The 13329-nt window shown below is 41.1% G+C and overlaps 1 protein-coding gene across 5 annotated transcripts in view; it reads left to right on the top strand.

Annotated features, from left to right (window-relative positions):
- The window catches only part of POC1B (POC1 centriolar protein B), a 164625-nt gene that overhangs the window by 55445 nt on the left and 95851 nt on the right, over positions 1 to 13329 (top strand). For all 5 annotated transcript variants that reach the window (XM_058673564.1, XM_058673563.1, XM_058673561.1 and 2 more), the window contains one exon: positions 2511 to 2591. In XM_058673564.1, coding sequence (XP_058529547.1) covers positions 2511 to 2591 — 81 coding nt within the window. The remainder of the gene's footprint in view (positions 1 to 2510; positions 2592 to 13329) is intronic.

The following is a 13329-nucleotide window of genomic DNA, read 5'->3' as shown; positions in this document are numbered from 1 at the left end:
AAAATCCTGAAATTCATCTGAATTTGTGTATTCATATGTTGGTACACATCACTGTGCTGTTTTCAGAGTTGCTTCATAGTCTATTGAATGTAACAAGTGGTTTCCCCCACAGCTTATTTTGTTGTTAATGTGTTCGGCTGTATTTCTTTCTTTTTTTGGCCATTATTGATAATGTTTCTATAAACAAAGTTAGTATTACTGAGATTTCAACTTCTTGCAGTCTCATAGGTGCTGAGTGATGTTTTGCTTTAATTTTCACTTTTCTCATGACTAATATTTCTGACCATCTCTTCATATACTTATTAATTGCTAGGTTTTCATTTCTGCAACTTTTTTCTTGAGAGAATTGTCCTTGTCATATTGTTTTGTAGGATCTTGTTATATAGTTTAGTATTCTGTCCTTTTTCCATTTTAAACATCATAATAACTTCTCTTACATCATTAGCTAATTGTTGACTATGGTTAAAAAGAAATTCTGCTTTTTGGTGCCGTTGCATGCATCAGTTTATTGTCTTACCAATTTGCTTTGGTGGTTTGGGAGTGTCTTTCTCACTACTGGTTACAAAATGTCCTTACATGGACTGCCCTTCACTGCGGCATTGGCGTAGCTTTCAGATCCTCCAGTTACCTGCCCCGTCGTCGTTTGTGTTAGCATTCAGCAGGGACCCAGATGCTATGCCTGTTTTCATCCTTCCTCCTTGGATTTGTGTTGTCACTTTTCTATTTATTTTTCATATATAAAGTGCTCTACTTTTGAGCTCTTTAAGGCATAACTAGCTTCTTGTTTACTTGAACCTTGTTTTAGTGCCAGCATTTTTTAAAAAGATTTATTTATTTTTATTGGAAAGGCAGATATACAGAGAGGAGGAGAGATAGAGAGGAAGATCTTCTATCTAATGGTTCACTCCCCAAGTGACCGCAATGGCTGGAGCTGAGCCAATCTGAAGCCAGGAACCAGGAGCCTATGCTGGGTCTTCTATACGAGTGCAGGGTACCAAGGCTTTGGGCTGTCCTAGACTGCTTTCCCAGGCTACAGGCAGGGAGCTGGATGGGAAGTGGGGCGCTGGGATTAGAACCGGCAACCATATGGGATCCCGGGGCTGGTTCAAGGCGAGGACTTTAACCACTATGCTATCTATCATGCTGGGCCCTGCCAGCGTTTTTTAAAAATAAGACCTTAAACATTTTTATATAGCTATTCTGACGTCTTTTGAATTTTTTATGGTATTATAATCCATGTGTGGTTTTTGTTTGTTTAATTCACATCTTCTAAATGTGTGCTGAAATTTACAAATGCAGTAGGTTTTGTGTGTTGACTTTGAATCTAGCAATTTTACTAAATTCTTACTCTAATGATTTGGCAATAGATCTTGTGGGGTTTCTCCATAGATTAAGTACATGATATATAAATGACAATTTTCATTTTTTTCCCTAAAATTTCTTTATTTGAAAGGCAAAATTGGAGAGGGAGAGACAAGGAAAGAAATGACTTCTATCTTCCAGTTCACTCCCCAAGTGGCTGGGACAGTCAGCGCTGGGCCAGCTGAGTCCAGGAGCCTGAATCCCCATCCAGGCTTCCCAGTTGGGCAGAGGGGAAAAGGCTGGCAGTGTTCTGCCGCTTCCCCAGGTGTGTTAGCAGGAGCTGGATCAGAAATGGAGCAGCTGCAGCTCACATCTGCATCCAACAAGGATGCCATTGTTGCCGGCTGGCAGCGCAGCACACTGCCTCACAGTACCAACCCCCAGTTGTCACATCCTCTTGTCTTAATGAGCAGCAGATTTTTTTCTGCATATTTGAGATGGGCTTCATTTTATTTTTGATATCCATTTACAGGTAAATTATACTGATCCTTGGATAAATTCAACTGTGTCACAATTTTCTTTTTAAAAATTAAAAATATAGGGCCCGGCGGCGTGGCCTAGCGTCTAAAATCCTCACCTTGAACGCCCTGGATCCCATATGGGTGCCGGTTCTAATCCCGGCAGCTCCACTTCCCATCCAGCTCCCTGCTTGTGGCCTGGGAAAGCAGTCGAGGACGGCCCAAAGCTTTGAGACCCTGCACCCGCGTGGGAGACCCGGAAGAGGTTCCTGGTTCCCGGCTTCGGATTGGCGCGCATCGGCCTGTTGCGGCTCACTTGGGGAGTGAATCATTGGACGGAAGATCTTCCTCTCTGTCTCTCCTCCTCTCTGTATATCTGACTTTATAATAAAATAAATAAATCTTTAAAAAAATTAAAAATATATTTTATTACTATCATATTATTGTCATGCGAATAATAAAGGGGATCTCCTCCACCCCTGCTCTCATCCTCCCTCCTCACTGACATCAGTAGCTGTTGGCTAATAAGCAGTGTGAACTGTTTGTATGTATTTTAATGAATAAAATTAATGTATTTACTGCAATGAATATAAGAATGAATTAAGAAAATACCTTCTAGGGTTTTACAAATAGCATCCAATTTCTTATGATATAAAAATCTCACATTAACTGCTTTATGCATTTACACAGATTAATCCAAAGCTTGAGGTCATCGATTTGCAGATTTCAACTCCCCCTGTTGTGGACATGCTTTCTTTTGATTCTGCTACAGTAAGTGTGCTTTTTTATGTTGTGACTTCTTTTTTTTTAGCATTTAGATGATATCTAGTTATGTGGTGTAATCCATTTTCTTGGAAAAGTGTCAAGGGGAGAGGATAAAATGTGGGGTAAATGCTTCAACACTTGTATGGATAACCTAATACTGTAGCAAAACCCTGCAGACATTGTGCCTACACAGCCACAAGGAGGAGCTGTGCCCATTTCCAGAAATGCTTTGGTTTCCAGAATCCGGAGTTCAGTCTAATCCACAGTCACTGTTTCATTTGTCAAGGTGTGACACAAGTAGCATTTTACTTCCATCACAGAGCAGACCTCCTGCTGCTATCTTCGTCTTTCAGAGATGCTAAGCTTACTTCTTCAAAGCTTCTCTTTTGTATCTTTCTGTTAATCTCTTCTGATGAAAGTTGAGGAATGTTTTATATATTTCAAATGTTTATTTAAATATCATACATACACACATATATTTTATTCATTCAGTGTATGCGGTGGTTTCAGAATGAAGAGAGAGGTTCTGGTTTTCAGTTTAGGAGTTTGCTTAGTCTGTCAGGGCAAATCATTGTAGTTGGTCCTGCTAGTCGGCGAGAACCTCGTAAAAACAAATCCGAAGAACAACACGGTCTTTGACAACACTACTGTTATGTTGTCGATTTAATTCAATATTTGGGTAGTTTTTCATGGGTAGCCAGAAAAAGAAAAGAAAACAACAGCAACAAAATCCCAGACATGATGACGTTACAAACTCCCAGTGGATCTCAGGAATAATATTTATGATGGAGGAACTTTGCAGAGGTCTGTTCCACTTTGAGGCTGTGCTGTCCTAGAAAGCACTGTTAGCAAAGGCTCCCTCAGGCTTAGGCCACAACAGAGGCCCCCCACATCACTTGGGAGGGCTCAGCCTTGGTGACTGGCACCGAGTGAAGGCAGCTGAAGGGCTGATGGCGAAAGGGGGCAAAGGTGTTGCTGATGAGGGCTATCGCCTCAGCATGGTCTGCGATTTGTTGTTGTTAAAGATTTATTTTATTTTTATTTGAAAGTCAGGTATAGAGATGAGAGACAGGAAGATCTTCCATCTGTTGATTCACTCCCCAAGTGGCCACATCAGACGAAGTCGAGCCATTCCTATGTCAGAATCCAGGAGCTTCTTTCTGGGTCTCCCACATGGGTGCCGGGTCTCAAGGCCTTGGGCCGTCCTCAGCTGCTTTCTCAGGCAACTGGATGAGAACTGGGGCTGCTGGGATATGAACCGGCACCCATATGGGATTCTGGTGTATGCAAAGCAAGGACTTTAGTCACTAGGCTACCGCAGCAGGCCCTGGTCTGTGATCTTATCACTCATATTTAGAAAATAATTACAGCATTTCTGTAAAAACTTATTGAATTAAAATATAACTGGATTGGAAATGGCCAGAATGCTGGGCTTGGTTCATTTAATTTTTATTAGTTATCCAAATGCATGTCATTGGAACTTGCAGATTATGGAGAGCTGGAGTTTTGCCCAACAGTGAGAGGAAGCAGAAAGGATCAGTGGTTTATGAGATAACTGATGACTCACAAGGAGTTATCAGTAGACCAAACCTGAGTGGCCCTGTCCCCCAAAATCACACATCATGAAAACACCTTGGCCCATCTTTTGGCACTTACTCCTCCCACCAGCACCCTGCAAGCTTTGCAAACCCTCATGACTTAATCAGCCCAGTCCTTCGCAGTAGTGCACTGTGGAGGTGGGCATAGGTGCCACCTGACAAGGGACAGTGGGGAGTTATTAGAATTATCAGGATGACCATAGGGTTGCCAAAATCAATGAGTCTGTATCATGGGGCATTCACTTAGGGATTATGGCATATGTGGGACTTTAAGAGGGCACTTCTGTGTAACAAGTACTTAGCAAGTTTCATAGTTGTACTGTAAAGCAGAATAAGATTGAGAAGTAACAATTTTCTATACACATCAGGGATACTATTAGGTTGAATTATATGGAATTGTCATTTTTCAGGCTACAATGGTTTAATGTCAGTGATCTTACATAGTTCTACCTGATTTTTAGGTATAAGCATTAAAAGAAAACTTCCATTGTTTGAGTTGTATACGTGATGCCACGTAAAACATGGACAGGAAAACACCATCTTGTTTTATATAAATTGGTTTGGAATTAGACTAATGAAGTCCTGTCTAGACTTTTTTACAGTTTGGAAAACAGCTACATGCTCCCTGACAAGGCTAAAGGACTCTATGATACTGCTATGTATAAGACAGAAATGCCCATAAAGCATTTAGATTTTTATAAAGAATGTCTCTAGGGCCTTTGCTTTAAATTTTTAGTGTTTACCTATTTCTTTTAATTCATTGGTAAACTAATTGGTTATAATATTCCAGTGTAATTCTTTTTAAAACTGTTTATCTTTCTATTACTATAGTGACCTATGATACTTAATCCCTACTCTTCTCGTTACATGCACTGTTTTTCTTCTGCTTCTGCAGAAAAACTATATTACTGTAAAGGAAGTTTGTTTCTGCTTTGGTGTGAAGTGCAGTTATTTTTTGGTGTGATTTTTCCACGTAATTTTAATTTTAAAGCCCAGGTAAATATTGGCAGTCAAAACAGAAACCAAAGGTAGCCGTGTGTGCTGTTGTAGTTACTGTTTCTTTTGGGTATGTGGTAGTTTGGTTTTTGTAGACTGGAAGATGTTTCCTTGGAAATTGATTTCATCAAAATGGAACATAAGATTATCATTTAGATCTTAATTTATCAAATGGCCTAGAATAAAAGCAATATTTTTGTGTGTGTGCTGTAAGAAATAGTTGGCTTCTACTTCTTTCTGTGAATTTGCTATTAAAGATGAATTGTGGAGCTAAGTGTACGGATATCTACACTCTCATGTCTTCTTATGACAAAGAGATCATGGCATACTATGTACTGGTTTGGTTTTTTGTGGCTTGCACATCTCTAATGACAAGAAATACTATGCAATATCTGGACGTCAAAATGAACTATGACCTGTCTATAGTTTTAAAGCTTTGTCGTTTAAAAAAAGGAGAGAGAGAGAGAGATACACTGGCTATCATATACATATAGTTTTAAAATACTCATCTTAAGTTCCTGAAACATTATTCTGATTTTATGAAGTCATTATATGGTAATTCTCTGAAGGTTATGTGGTTCAAGTTTGCATTTGAATCTTTCCATTTTTTTCATTGATCTAGTTATACATAGAGAGCAAGAGGGAGAGAATAAGTTGAGTCATGAGTTGTACTGGAGCATTTACACAAGCATGTGGAATCCTGTTCCATGGAGCCTTCCAAAGGCAAGCAAGATGGCAGTTTCTTTTCTGTATCCCAACATGAAGAATTCTTTAAGTGTAACTCTTAAAGAAGTGTAGCATGATTAAAATCTTCTGTTATCTTTAGGCAAATTTTATTCTTAAGTTTTGCATTAGTTTTATTATTATTTGTTCTACCAGTGAACAGAATGAAGCTGCTTAATCTTGCTGTTGTTTTTCTGATTTTCCAAGTAACAGCAGCATTATCTTCATCCTGTCGACTGTGCAAAATATGAACCTAATGGCATTCTTTAGACTTAGGGATAGTATTTCATGTCAGATGTACTGCTTGCAGTAAACTAAGATCTTGTAGTTACATATCAGAAAAGTCCAAGTCTGCATCTGAAAGCAAAGATATTCTGCCTTAAGACATTTGGTGCAAACCTGAGGAGAAACATCAAGCTGTCCGCCCAACCTCAAGAAACACATGACCTGAACAGATCCAAACAGCTGTGTCAAAAATTAATGTCAGGGTCCTGTACAATGGTTCAGTAACTATCCTCACCTTGCACATGCTGGGATCCCATGTGAGCGCCAGTTCCTGCCCTGGCTGCTTCACTTCCCATCCAGCTTCCTGCTTGTGGCCTGGAAAAGCAGTAGAGGACGGCCCAAGGCTTTGGGACCCTGTACCCGCGTGGGAGACCCAAAGGAAGACACTCCTGGCTTTGAATTGACTCAACTCCGGCCATGGCGGCCACTTGGGGAGTGAACCAGCAAATGGAGGATCTTTCTGTCTCTCCTTCTCTCTGTAGATCTATGTTTCTAATAAAAAATAAAATAAATCTTAAAAATAAAATGTAAATTAGAATATATTTGAGAGTAAGTATGCATGATTATATTTGAAGATTGTATATGGAAATATCCAAATCATTAATGGGGTGGAAGAACAGTATTTCTTTTTTTTTACATATTTTTTAAATTATTATTTTATGATACAATTCCATAGGTGATGGGGATTTCCCCTCACTCTCCTTAAATACCCTCCCCCTCACTGATTTCCCTTATATTATTATTATAATAGTGTAATCCTTCATAAACAGTTATAAGTCCATCATTGTATTTAAGTATATCCTGTAGGTATGGACAATGTCAGAGTGTCCAGCATCCTATTGTCAAGATACACTTAGCAGGGGCCCGGCGGCATGGCCTAGCGGCTAAAGTCCTCGCCTTGAACGCCCTGGGATCCCATAGGGGCGCAGGTTCTAATCCCGGCAGCTCCACTTCCCATCCAGCTCCCTGCTTGTGGCCTGGGAAAGCAGTTGAGGACAGCCCAATGCATTGGGACCCTGCACCCGCGTGGGAGACCCGGAAGAGGTTCCAGGTTCCCGGCATCGGATTGGCGCGTACCGGCCCATTGCGGCTCACTTGGGGAGTGAAACATCGGATGAAAGATCTTCCTCTCTGTCTCTCCTCCTCTGTGTATATCTGGCTGTAATAAAAAATGAATAAATCTTTAAAAAAAAGATACATTTAGCAATTGCATTTGGAGTCCATCTTTGATTTGAAAGTAGAGATGCATACTGCATTGTATCTTTACATCTGGATGTGATAATGTCTATGACACAGTTATTGTACATTCCCTTAAATGACAATCCATAAAACAAAATCAACAAGAAGAAAAATAAAAAATTTACAACATGAAGTTAAATAACATGTTACTGAATGACCAGTGTGCCACTGAAGAAGTGAAAAAGAAAATCAGAAACCTTCTTAAGTAAGTGATGCTACTATATGACCTATGAGTCAGTGAGGAAATTAATCAGAAAAAAGGGTTATTTTGAAGAAATGAAAGTAAAAGCAAAATTATCAAAACCCATGATGAAGCAAAACAGTATTGAGAGGGGCATTCATAACATCAGGTGCATACCAAAAATAGAAATATTTCAAATAAATGATCTAATAATGCATCTCACGGACTAACTTAAAAAAAGAGAGGAAGCAAGAAACGATAAAAGTCACAGCAAAAATAAGTGAAATTGAAACCAAAAACCTACAAATTGTAGCAAAGAGGAGCCATTTTTTAAGAAGATGAGCAAAACAAGCTTAGCCAGACTAGCAAGGAAAAGCAACAGAGAAAAACAAGTAAAACAAGAGATGAAAAAGAAAACATCCTAAGAAACTAGTAAGGTGATCTCTTCTTGCTGAATGGATCCTTTGATCATTATGTGGTATCCTTCCTCATTGATTTTAATATTTTTCACATAAAAGTCTATATTATCTAATTTAAGAATAGCTACCCCAGCTCATTTTTCTTTTCCATTAGGTTAAAATATCTTTTTCCATCCTTTCACTTTTAGTTTCCGCATATCATTAGTGCGATACATCTCCTGTGGGCAACAGATAGATGGGTTTTGTTTTTGGATCCATATTGCTAATCTATGATGTTTGATTGATGAGTTTAATCCATTTACATAATTTTGTCTTGTCCTTTTAGCAATTTAGTCTTCCCTTGTTTTACTGAGATATTCTCCACATTTGCCTTTGGTTTTGTTAGGGGCTATTGCTTTTCTCTGTAAAGAGAACATCTTTTTTTTTTTTTTAAAGATTTTATTTTTTATTACAAAGTCAGACATACAGAGAGGAGGAGGAGGAGAGACAGAGAGGAAGATCCTCCATCCATGATTCACTCCCCAAGTGAGCCGCAACGGCCGATGCACGCCAATCCGATGCCGGGAACCAGGAACCTCTTCCAGGTCTCCCAGGCGAGTGCAGTGTCCCAAAGCCTTGGGCCATCCTCAGCTGCTCCCCCAGACCACAAGCAGGGAGCTGGATGGAAAGTGAAGCTGCCGGGATTAGAATCGGTGCCCATATGGGATCCAGGGCGTTCAAGGTGAGGACTTTAGCCGCTGGGCCACGCCGCCGGGCCCAAAGAGAACATCTTTAAGTATCATTTGTATGACAGTTCTGGAAGAGGCGTGTTCTCTGAGTTTTTGATTACTGTGGAAGAATTTTCCTTCATTTTCAAAAACAAAGGGAAACTTTGCTGGATAAGTGATTCTGGTCTGACCTTTTAGAATCCTTTAGAATTCCTTTTAGAATCTGGAATATGTCATTCCATTTTCCTCTGGCCCGTAGAGTTTCCTCTGAGACATCAGCAGGTTCTCCCACTGCTCCATCCAGCAGGTTTCAGTCCTGGGCTCTTGTGCTATGCCAAATTGGTACTGTTTTCCTTGTGGGACCAGTGCAATGCATCAAGCTGGAAATGAGCTCGTTCCTGGCTTAGTGCATGCACAGCTTACTGGTGGCCCACCAGCCCCACAGCCTTTTCCTCAGTATACAAAATGGCGCCCAATGTGGCACTAGTGGGCATCTGAACCATGAAATCCACCCTGTTCCTGCACCTGCTTGCTTGGGCTCTCCCACTCTGCTTCTACCTGTGATCAAATCAAGTGAATCAATAGGATGGCCAGTTTGATGCCTTGGTTCACTTTCTGAACTCCTGGTGAACTCCCCTTCCCAGCTGGCCACTAGTGGCGCTCCTGTCACTGATCACCAACCAGTGCTAGGGTATATGGTAATTGCAACACTGCTCCACTGTCTCCACTGCTTCCTCGTGTGCACGGATCTCCACGGATCTCCAGGTGTCTGTCTGCTGTTGGCCTATCCTCTCCTATTTCCCAGGATTGTAGCCTCTCTGCTTCACCCTGGCTACCAATTTTTCATCTGTTTAATCATGTCCTTATTCTATTCCATCATCTTGATTCTCAGGGGGCTGCTTCTTCCTGCTACTTTTTCACTGTAGGCCTTCTTTAAAAGAAAACCTTTGACAAATTCTTTTTTTTTTTTAAAGATTTTATTATTATTGGAAAGCCGGATATACAGAGAGGAGGAGAGACAGAGAGGAAGATCTTCCATCCGATGTTTCACTCCCCAAGTGAGCCGCAATGGGCCGGTGCGCGCCAATCCGAAGCCGGAACCAGGAACCTCTTCCGGGTCTCCCACGCGGGTGCAGGGTCCCAAAGCTTTTGGCCATCCTCGACTGCTTTCCCAGGCCACAAGCAGGGAGCTGGATGGGAAGTGGAGCTGCCGGGATTAGAACCGGCGCCCATATGGGATCCCGGGGCTTTCAAGGTGAGGACTTTTAGCCGCTAGGCCATGCCGCCGGGCCCGACAAATTCTTAAATTGACTCGCAATAGGTAAGAGTTTTTGTTTTTTGAATCTGGTATAGCCAATTAAAATATGTGTGTGTGTGTGTGTGTGTGTGTGTGTGTGTGTGTATATATATATATATATATTAATTTGAAAGGGAGAGGAGAGAGGGAAAGGAAGAGAGAAAGAGAGTGAGATCTGCTGGCTCACTTCCCAAACTCCTGCAACAGTAAGGGCTAACCCAAGCCAAATCTGGGAGCCAGGAATTCCAGCTGGGTCTCCCACATGGGTGGCAAGGATCGACCTGTTTGAGCTGTCACCTGATTCAAACCCAGGCTCCAATATGAAATGTGAGCATCTGGAGCAGTCTTGACTGTTCTAATTGCCTGCCTCAGTAGGTAGGGTTCAGAGCTGAACCTTCTGGGTAGGGAAGGCAAGTTGTAAGTAATGCTCAGAGAAGCTGAAGCCATGATAATAAAAGTGCTTTAGTCTAGCTTTGGGTCCAGGATTTTAAGTTTCCTAAATCATTGGTAAAGTGGTGGAATCTAGGGAACCTCCCCACTCCTATGCATGTGTGCCTCTCAGTGGCTATTTACTGACTAATCACTCTGTCACCCTTTTTTTTTAAACTGTAAAGAATCTGAACAAAGCAAGGACTTCTGCCCCATAAAAGTCCACATTTTCTATTGCAGTAGAGGAAACAGGCATTTCAGAGGTTAAAAAAAATAAACTTCATTGTGTAGTGAGCCAAAAAATACACAGGTGACAACAGCACTGAAGGCAGGCTGGCAAGAGGAGAGGAAGAGGACTGCAGTTTTAGATCATACAGCCAAGATAAGCATCACATGGCAGGTGACATTTGAGTAAAGAAGTGAGGAATGAAAGGAGCCTGTCATGTGGATCTGGGCAGGGCACTCCAGGCATGTGGGAGCAGTGTGAGAAGCCAGATCCGAGTGACAGCGGAGACACCAGAAGGTTTTCTGCAGGAGTGGGACATGATCTGTTTACCACTGCCACCGTTGGAGGTCAGACTGGGGGTAGTGACAGAGGGGTGAAAAGGAGGCTAATTAGGAAGCTAATGAAATAATCAGATCGGACGCACTAGTGGTTTGACCCAGGGCGGGAGAGGAGGCGAGAAGTCATCTGATGCTGGATAGATTTTGAAGGCAGAGCCAAGAGGATTTCCTGAGGGCTTGGATGTCAGCTGTGGGATTCCCTATCTCCTTTCCCCAGGGACAGTAAGGTGTAGCCCTGAGTCATCTCAGGGTGGCTGAGAGTACCTCCTGGCTTGGCATCGTCTTGGCAGAGGCGCTGCTGAGGGCAGAGAGTTGTGATTTTCCTGTCTTATGGTCCAGGATCAGGAAACAAATTGGCTGAATCAGGGGAGACACTCTGCCATTTCCTTTCCTTTGGGAAGCACGCAGTCCTTCCAAAGTGTCATTTAGATTTGGAGGTTTTTGGTTTCTCTTTTTTTTTCTTTTTTTGGCCAAAGTGTATTTGTTTCCCTTTTGAAAAGATTGTTCAGCATCAGCCTATATTTAGGAAGAAAAAGGCTGCACATTTTCATGGAGATTTGAAATACATGTATATATGTGTGTAAAATATGGCATCTGGTACCTAATGCTCGAAAAATATTAATGTATTGACAAAACATGTGGACACACAAAGAGTAAACTTTCAAATACAGAGAGAGTGTTTGCCTGGATGTTGTGGCAACAGTTCATCCTGGTTACTAGACAACATTGCATAACTAGTGCAGTTATTTCAGTTCCTAACTGCTTATGTAAGCAAAAGATTTGGAAAGACTTGCTTGAAAGAACACAGTGTATGCAAACCTAAATGTCTCAAAACTAATATTCGTAACTTAAAAAGTGTAGTATGGTCCTGTGCAGTGTGTTACCCCAAGATTCCCTGTTCCTTTCCTAGGAAGACCCATGGAGGTACTGTTTCCCTAATTTTCTCTTTGCTTGACTTTACTGGATTTACATGCAAGCATACCCTAAATGCAGGGCAGTTGAAATTCTCTTAAAAGTTAAAAAATTTACAGCAACTTACAAGATAGCATTTAGATTAAAAGTTTAGTGCATATGACTTCAGAAACTAGGTGTTTGTAACTTTGTGGTAACTTACTTTAGGAAATGGGCAGTTTTAAGGTATCTTCAAACACTGGCTCAGGGGCCCTGCATTGTCTTTCTCCTGCCCCTGCTCTAAGAGGTGCAAAGGAAATGAATTTAGGCGTTTGCAGAACTCAGGTCTCTGGACTTGCCTGCTAGTCCCTCCCTCAGTTTATAGTCATTTTGTTAAAACCCATAGAATCTTTGCTTCAAATGTCAGTATACATGGTAAGTGAGATACAGTAATTATTTATGCAGTAACTCAGAAAGTTAAGTGTGAATCTCTAAAATGCTTAATTAGAAGTAAAGGAATTTTTGTAAGGTTTGCTAAGTAATTAAGCACAATAAACTTTCCCATTTGAAATGGAAATATTTGTCAAAAGCCTTAAAAAGTACTGCACAAGAATCCGTGTGGGGAGAGAAAAGATGAAAGGTGGGAGAGATTTCCAACCCCGTTGGTTGCTTGCTCTTGCAGTGCACCATGAACCATGTTGGGAAAACAAGTAACAGTTGTCAATGTGATGGCTGACCTTTTTTTTTTTTTGGCAATGAAATTGTGCTTTGAGATTGTAAACAACACAAAGCAAAAATTAATGAGTAAAACTTTTAACCTTTATAGAAACAAGGCATTTTTTTAAAAGACAGAATCTGGACAGCTTGTAAAGTTTACTATATTAGTATCACTGCAGAGACTAATAATGTGCATGCAATTTGGGTGCCTCTTTTTTTCCCTCTAAATAAAAGTATATAATAAATAAAAATTGTAATAATCACTAAGTCCCAAGTGATTAAGATGTATCTAAATTTTTACTAATTTGATCTTTGCCCTTAAATTTCGAAGTCACTAGTTTAGTTAAATAATCCTTTATGTAGTGAACCTGGTCCTTATTACCATGTCCAGAAGTAATTTGGGATTCAAACTTTTCTGCGATGTGTTTTTTATAAAGACAACGGTTATAAAAGCACACTACTCTTGGGAGTTCACCTATGTAAGTACTCTAGAATGCTTTAGAAAGTCAGCCCTGCCCTGGGAACTGGAGGCTCCGAAATCCCAGGTGTGATCTCTGCCCTGCAGCTTCCCGAGAATCCCACGATTCTAACCAGTGACTCCTTCCTCCTGCAGCAGTGCCCACTTGCCCAGGCCTGGGAATCCAAGCCCGGTTCCCCGTTCCCACAGCTGAGCCGGAGGCATGCCGAAAATGCCCGAC

Source organism: Ochotona princeps, chromosome 15 (assembly GCF_030435755.1).
Source record: "Ochotona princeps isolate mOchPri1 chromosome 15, mOchPri1.hap1, whole genome shotgun sequence".
Lineage (NCBI taxonomy): Eukaryota > Metazoa > Chordata > Mammalia > Lagomorpha > Ochotonidae > Ochotona > Ochotona princeps.
Note: the sequence above shows the minus strand (reverse complement) of the source record. Positions and strands in the feature narration are given on the sequence as shown.